General features: G+C 39.0%; 1 protein-coding gene across 1 annotated transcript in view; it reads right to left on the bottom strand.

The window, feature by feature from the left end:
- Positions 1-8659, bottom strand: part of LOC149017639 (lariat debranching enzyme-like) — a 28827-nt gene continuing 20168 nt past the window's right edge. The window contains exon 10 of the mRNA XM_089151960.1: positions 1-1712. Within this exon, the coding sequence (XP_089008086.1) occupies positions 1630-1712 (83 nt within the window). The 3' untranslated portion in view covers positions 1-1629. The remainder of the gene's footprint in view (positions 1713-8659) is intronic.

The following is an 8659-nucleotide window of genomic DNA, read 5'->3' as shown; positions in this document are numbered from 1 at the left end:
GACACAACACAAATCCTAGTTGAAATCAAAATCTCAAACAAAATCCTAACCAAAGTCAACTCACTTTCATGTAGGAATAACAAAACAAACAGAAGTCTAAAATTAAAACTGAAATAAAATACTTAAGTCTACCTCTTGTTGGACCAATCACCATTCACTCGTTCTTCTGGGTTGGACCACAACCGATTGAAACGGTCTGATAGTACATCAACGACACTTTCAACATTGTGCATGGAGCACATTTCCAGGAGGACGAGTAGTTTTTGCTCCACTATTCCCCCAGGCCCTCCACTCCTCACTTCTAGAATCTATTGACATTGAAAATCTTTTCTTCTAAACTCAGTATTTATGAGAGGATCCATCAAGAATGCCCTCAACCCTCTTTAACAAGATAGCTGTTTATCTTGTTTTAATGTCGACATACTAATTTATAATACTCAAGAGGAATAAAAGAAAAAAAAATTAATGTCTAAGTAGGGCTTCCAAAAATTCTCTGGACATGTTAAGCTTAAGATGGCAAAAAATATAACAAGCATATGTCAATAACTACTACCACAAAAGCAAAGCACTTTGTTGCCTAAGCGCTTGGATGGTACTTGGATTGCCTAGTGCTTTGACTTCTAAACTGCATAAGAACCTTAATGGCAAGGTGATAGTAGGACTTCAAATTTGATTCTGTTATTTGCAATGACAGTAATAAGCAGGGAGCCAGGGGGAAAGGGAGAAAATTAAGAATTGCTCCAGCTCAGCTAAAATGAAATTTAAGGAAACCAAACTACCAAAGAGGAAAAAACTAAGTCAATCTTTCATTTTTTTTAAGGATGGGCAACAAAAGAAGATTTCATTAATAAAAACCAAAAGTATACCTCTTCAGATGATATACCCCCGTGATCATCAGTTGCATTCAAAAAAAATAAGGTTAATCTCACAAGAGTGAAAATGGGGGGAGTGGGAAATGAATAGTCATTTGAGACAAGTAGACTTTCTAAAAGCTACAACATTAAAAGAAAATATTCTGATAGTTTGCAAGAGAGAGAGAAGTTGACCTTCCATGCAAACAGCATGTAGCATACCATATGTGAGTGTATGAACCAACTTCGTTTTATATAATCTGACTAGTTAGTAATTTATAAAGAAGAAGAGAAAAACTAAGGGAATGGGTGCCAAGAGATGTAAAGCAGGCAGTCAAATAATATGTGTATTAACAATAAGACACTTTATTCACCAAAAGATGAGACACTTTAACATATAATAGTACAGATTTTCATTCGTGCTTCAAAATAAAAAATTAAAAAAAAAAAGAATGCAACTTCTGCTGAATAATGAGAATAGAATAACTAAAACAAAAATTCATGATGAAGCAATACTTTAACATGCACTACAAAAGGCCTTTTTTTTTTTGGGTAGGAACTACAAAAGGCTTTTACTAGTATATACAGGTAAATTGATGACAAAGGCCAATAATTGTCACACGTGACATAAAGCCCAAAAATTAATTGGTTGGCAATCCATGCCTAAACTGTGACTATATGGTTAACTATCGTAGAAACCAAAAAAGGAACTCAACATAGAGGTCAGCTTTACCCAGATGCAAAACTGCACTATCTATTACGCTTGGTATCTAGATCATCAAAATTCTTCAGGTTCTTCCATTTCATCCATGTCATCAATAGCAGCATCCTCATTTTCTTCATCCAAAACCTCTTCGCTATCTGTCATCAAGTTGAACACAGTAGATGAATCAAATAAGCCAAAAAGAAAACCAAAAGCTACTAAAAAGACTGAAGAGTATCTGCAGCAGCAAATTTCTATTTTCAACATTCTACAGTCTAAATCCATATTGGGTAAGGGAAAAAGAATATTAAGGTACAATCCACTAGGATGAAAGAATTACAGATTTTCACACCTTTGAGGGCACTTATCTAATAGAGTTCATGTTGCAGGAGCATGTCCACAACCAGCAAAGGTGGCTTGATCTTTTATTTTGGACCTTAGATTAGTATTTTGTGCTTTGGGGTTTGGATGTATATAATAATGTTGGCTCCATTGTATAAAATAGTTTTATTGGTGAAGTCTTTCTTTTTAGGTGAATATACAATTCATTATCAAAATGAAACAGAAACAGGGAGCTGAAAGTTGAGCAAAGAATGACCACAAAAACATCCTCCAGAGGATCAAACATAAAGCCTCTTAAAAGAGAGGGATGAGGCTGAGGCAAAGAGAAAGGGAGTCCCCATGAGATAACAATGAGCCTTTTCTTGGAATATCAGCACACCTAGAGGAGTCCCTTGAGCACACAATGGACATTGTAAATTATGGTATAAAAGTAGAGAAAGACAGACTAAGATGAAGAAGGTGAAGGAAAAGAGTTGCAGGAGATAGAGGAAGGAAGAAGAAGAAGATTTGAGATTGAGAGGAGCCTCAATCGATTAAAGAACTCTAACAAAATACCTTCAATATTATAACGAAGATGCAGTACTTACAATCAAACTCAAATAGGGAAAGTAGAGTAGCTCAAGATTTAGAGCCAGGCGCTAAATCTCAAGCCTATTTATTGCTTTTCAAAATGCCCTCCACCACTCCCCCTCAAGCTAGAGCATAAACATCAAACATTTCCAGCTTGTAACAAATATAGCTCAATCTTTCTGCCCCCAAAGATTTTGTAAGTAAGTCAGCCAGCTGTTCTCCAGTTCGTATATGATGAGTGGAGATCAGTCCCTGTTGAAGCTTCTCACAAACAAAATGGCAATCAACTTCTATATGCTTTGTACATTCATGAACGACTAGATTTGATGCTATGTGAATAGCTTCTTGATTGTCACACCACAGAGACATAGGAGACTCATTACTAAAGCCAAGCTCACTCAAGAACTATTTGATCCACATTAGTTCACAAGTGACAAGTGAAATGGTCTGGTCTGTGATTCTATACTGGATCGAGCGACTACTATTTGCTTCTTATTTTTTCAAGACACAAGATTTCCTCCAACAAAGGTACAATAGCCTATAGTAGACTTTCTATCACTTGGTGCACCAGCCCAATCTGCAAAAGAAAATCCTTCAATTCTCCTATAACCATGATCTATGTAGAGGAGCCCATGTGCAAGAGTTTTCTTTAGATATCTCAATATGTGCACAACTACATCCCATGAGCGGTACGAGGGCTAGATAAAAACAGACTCACACTACTAACTGGAAAAGCAATGTCAAGTCAAGTCACAACCAAATAATTTAACTTTCCAACCAACCTTCGATACTTCTCTAGACCTTCAAGGGCATCTCCATCTTCAGGCATAAGTTTTATGTTTGGATCTATAGGAGTATCCAAAGGCTTTGAGCCAAGCATCCCCATTTCAGATAGTAAGTTAATCACATATTTTCGTTAGGACAAGACAATTCCCTTCCTAGACTAGGCCACTTCTATCCCCAAAAAATATTTAAAAGTTTTCCCAAATCTTTGGTCCGAAGGTAGGTCTTCAATGCATCAATATCGACTAAATCATCCGTAGTAATAATGATTATATCATCCACATACACAACTAAGAATATCCTCCCTATTCCAAATTCATGGTTGAACATAAAGTGATCACTTTGTATTGATTCAAACCAAACTCTGTTATAACTAAAGTAAACCAGCCAAACCATCCATGTGGGGAATGTTTTAGCCCATATAGTGATTTCTTCAAATGACACACCAAACCATTCTCCCCCGAGCAACAAACCCTAGAGGTTGCTCCATATAGACTTCTTCATAGAGACCCCCATTGAGGAAAGCATTCTTCACATCCAGCTAGAACAAGAGCCAATGACATGTAGCAGCTAAAGAGATTAAGACCCGAATAGAAGTAAGCTTTGCAATGGGAGAAAAAGTATCCAAGTAATCCACACCATACACTTGAGCATATCTTTTTGCTACAATTATGGCCTTCAATCTAGCAAGTGTACCATCAAGATTTACTTTCACTACAAAACCCCAACGACATTCAATAGCAGTTTTCTCTAGGCAGAGGAACCAGGTCCCAAGTATGATTTTCCTCTAGGGCTGCCAACGCCTTAGTCATTGTTGTTGTCCATCCAGGGCTTGATAAGGCTTCAGAATATTCTTAGGAAGAGGGTGAGTCTTAATGGTAGATAAACACACACGAAAAGTAGGAAAAATATTAGTGTATGAAACAAAGTTAATCAAGATATTGAACACAACTCCAAATTCCTTTATGAAGAGCAATCGGAACATCAAGCTCAGAAATAGAGGGACTTACCACAGGATCCACGTGCGAAAAGCGAAGGTGGAGGAGCCACAGGAGGGACTGTAGATGTCGTCGATACACGGCAGTGATTTCTGTTTGGATAGGTGGAAGTGGCGGCCTATCTTTACCAAGTGGGGAAATGATAATAGGGAGATCCACATCCATAGAAGAGGTATACAGAGTGTTAGAAGAATAAGGAACAGATTCAAAGAATGAAACATCAGCAATAATAAAATATTTTCAAAGTTCAAATGAATAGCAACCCTTTTGAGTACCAAAGTTCCCAACGAACATACATTTAAGGGCTTCTGGGTCAAGTTTGGATAACCTAGGTAGGTGATCCCTAATAAAACAGACACTCCCAAAGATGCAGGGAGGCAACTCATGCAAAGGGACTATTAGGAAGCAACAAGGAATACGAGATACCTCCTTTCAAACGGATGAGGATAGTCAGTTAATGAGATGACAATTGACAAGAAGTTAGGACAGCATCAGCCCAGAAAGACTTGGGGACCCACATTTCAAAGAGTAAAGAACGGGCAACTTCCATTAGATGGTGATTCTTCCATTCTGCCACGCCATTCTGTTGGGGGGTGTTGACACTAGAGGATTAATAAATGCCACAGGATGCCATAAGAGTATTAAAAGGACCGTAAAAAAATATTCTCTTGCATTATCACTCTGAAGAATTTTGACAATTACCCCAAACTGAGTACGAATTTCATTCACAAAATTAAAATAATACTAAACAATTCAGAATGACTTTTCATTGAATATATCTAGGTAACTTTTGAATGATCATCTACAAAAGTAACAAAATAATGAAAGCCCAAAGTAGAAAGAATAGGACATGGTCCCCACACATTAGAATGAACAAAAGAAAAAGGTTTGTCTACCCTATTATTGACTCGAGGGGGATAACTTACACAATGAAGCTTCCCAAATTGATATGACTCACAAGGTAAAGAAGTAATGGAACTAAAACGTTTATCCCAAAATTTTGAAGTATTTAATGAAGGATGGCCCAAACGGCAGTGAATTTGGTGAGGGGTAGACGTGCTCGCGAATTGACTAAAAGCAATTTCTCTACTCTCAAAAAGAGTACACTTTTGACAGTTTCTCGACCTCAATCATTCCATCTTGAGTTCTTTCCACAACGATCGACAAAGTCGCACAAAAGAGCGTTGCACTTTCACGTTGGATTTTTATCCGCTCCAGTACTGACACCCTCCCATTCCCTCCAGTTCCCCGTTAGATTTTAGACACGTGGAACATTCCAATCGGATGGATAAAAGTTCATCTGAAAAACACACTTTTTTCCCCAAAACTCTCTCCTCTCCTTCACCATCTCCATCTTCCACCGGCCGACGACATCTTACCAGTAAATCAGTGCGGCTAACGGTGGAAATAAGAACGGCGACAATCACCTTCAACATCTTTCTCTGCCAGCTCCGGCGACGTCCATGGGTTGCCCGCATGTATCTGGGATAGTGCTCCGAGTCGGTCAAAAATCCCACCGTTGCTTCCTAAAATGAAATCCCTACAGCCAAAGCTGAACACAATTCCAAATTTCAGATCTGAACTTGTTCACGAAAAAATGGAGTTCCTCATCTCCCATAGATCCGTGCTTATGTGGAGTCCGCTGCATGTGAATCCGCAGAAGGCAATGGAACCTGGTCTAGTGTATGACATCTCGACATACAACTGCGTGGATTTCCTCTGCAACTTCAACTACTCGGAGAAGAACATCCAAGCTGTCACCAGGAAGAACGCATCTTTCTCTGGATCTTTCTCCTCTCGATCTTTGTACAAGGTTAGAAGAGATTGCCACATCTTTCTCTGATCTTTCTCCTCTCTGATCTTTCTCCTGAATTTAATTTTCCTTGCTAATGATAGCGCCTCCATCAACTCACTCTTCTATGAAAATCCCCCAAAATCAAACCGAGGAAATGAAGAAACAAAGCTTGGAACTCCGACGTCGTAGCCGAACATCAAACCTCCGGCTTCGGAAGGATCCATTGAAGTCAATTCTGAATAGGACCAACAAAGCTATTGCCAATCGGACTCTTGAGAATAACAACCTATGACAAAACCACTTTCTTTAGATTTGGGTTTTGTTTTTCCAAATTTTCAAGATTTGAAGTGTTGTTCTTGTGGGATTTTCATCCGTTATTTCGTCGCTTCATTCTTCGCTGCATCTTTTCAGAGTCTCGGCGAATTCATTGCTATCTCAGTGTACCACCAAACCTTCCTCATCAAAGACGTTGTTGGCCGGCGGAAGATGGAGACGGTGAAGGAGAGGAGAGAGTTTTGGGGAAAAAAGTGTGTTTTTCAAATGAACTTTTATCCATCCAATTGGAATGTTCCACGTGTCTAAAATCTAACAGGGAACTGGAGGGAATGGGAGGGTGTCAGTACTAGAGCGGATAAAAATCCTTTGTCCCTTTCACGTTGTGCATCCAATATTGCTGAAGCGCGGAATAGCACTGCTTGGCTGCAAATCTCCTCCCATCCCCTGCTCCGGCCATCCACCTTCCGGTTGAGGCATTCCAACGGCAAAGGTGGGGCTTCATTCAGCTATCTTCAAAAAGCAAAATGCAGAGTGCGCCGCAGGTTGCGCGCGACGATCGTCTGCACCGATTCTCTGACCGAGATTGGGAAGGTTTCTCTTGCGCGTGTACTGACCATAGAATTGCGTAGTTAGTGGTCCCAATCGTGCAAGTAAACAGTAGAGGGAGTGTCATCAAACATGTACGGTCCTCTCGACTCACGGCCTCTACCAAGTGTAAAACTCTCCATCGTAAATCCTAAAACACACAATAACCAAGAAAGAAAATCACAGAACAATTGTAGGTGGTGGTTAGTTTATGAACATACAATAAGTTAACAAGAAACTCAAGAAAATAAAAAATAGAAGACATGGATAAGATCAGGGTGAGACTGATAGTTCCTACACCTTTAACATTGGCACACAATGGAAGAGGATGGGAAAAAAGATGAAAAGTTACTTGAGTCACCAGTTATATAATCAAACAACCCTGAGTCAATGATCCAAGGATGGGAGGTAGAAACACAAGTTGTAGCATTACCTATTTAAACAAAGGTGGCAATGGAAGGTGGAGACTAAAGTGCCTAAAACTGGTTGAAGCAGACATATTCTTCATCAGTCATTTTCACAATCTTCCCTTCTAACTGTGGAGTGGTAGTGGTCAATGTCTCTAATGATGCAATGTTAGCAACCTGAGGTGAATTACCATGAAGCTTCCAACAAAATCTCTGTACATGTCCCGATTTTCCACAGTGATGATAAGTCTTGACATTCCTAGCAGTTTCAGTGGATCCCTGAGTATAGGGGTTTCTACTTGACCCTCCATTCCCACGACCACAAGTACCTAACCCACCACTAGAGCCACGGTTTGGTGTAAAAGAAGATAATGCAGAATTGGTGGAGGAACCAAACTTATGTGTTTTCTTTGGACACCCGAACTTCAAAGTACACAGGAAAAAGTCTCAAACAGTGAGGGTACCTTCTCTCCTCCTTAAATCTGTGCTCTAACTTATTCAAATTCTTTCCCAAGTCCTCCCAAAAATCCCATGACTGCAAGCTGTTCCTGCTGATTTTGCATCTCAAGAACATCCAATGAGATGGGTGTAATGGAATTTAACTCTTCATACATTTTCTAGTCTACAAAATATTGAGTCACAAATTTTCCCTTCCTATCAGCCCTATAGAATTCTTGTGAAACCTCATAGATACGAGAAAGATTATTATGGCCAGAGTACAATATATTTAGGTAGTCCCATAAATCCTTCACTCTATCAATATGTGTAACTAAGTCAACAATATTTCTCTCCATAGAGTTCAACATCTATCCTAAAATTAGACTTCCATCCATTATACCCAATGGACTAAGTAAGATGGTCACGAGCAGTCAACACAACTTGAATTATCTTTTTCCACTGATAAAATTTAGTACCCCCTTCAAGTTTTTGTTCAAAAATACGGTGGGATGTGGATGTCATGATTTCCATAATAGAATTCTTAGGTTCAGAGACGATCTATTCTTTCTTTTGTCTAGACAAAAGACGCCGAAATTGCAAATCAGAAATTGAACAAAGATATCACAAAAATTGGTTTACAGTTTGAACCAGAAATCAGTATCGAACCAAACCAGAATATACTTGAACCAAAATCAGCATATAACCAAACTGAATCATTAATCTGAACCATCAAACCTCAAACCGAATGATACTGTATCACTAAACAGAACCACCAAATATCAAACCCTCAATTAAAAGAGGCGAGATGCAGAAAATAACCAGATGAAAGAGAGGATGCACAGCAGGCAAAGTCAATGAATTCTCAAGTTTCACAAGCAGCAAGAGGAGCACAAATTAAAAGAGATGATTGA

The sequence above is a fragment of the Hakea prostrata genome, chromosome 4, assembly GCF_041222555.1.
Source record: "Hakea prostrata isolate BN-2017 chromosome 4, UWA_Hpros_2, whole genome shotgun sequence".
Classification (NCBI taxonomy): Eukaryota; Viridiplantae; Streptophyta; class Magnoliopsida; order Proteales; family Proteaceae; genus Hakea; species Hakea prostrata.
This window is presented reverse-complemented; position numbering and strand designations above follow the sequence as displayed.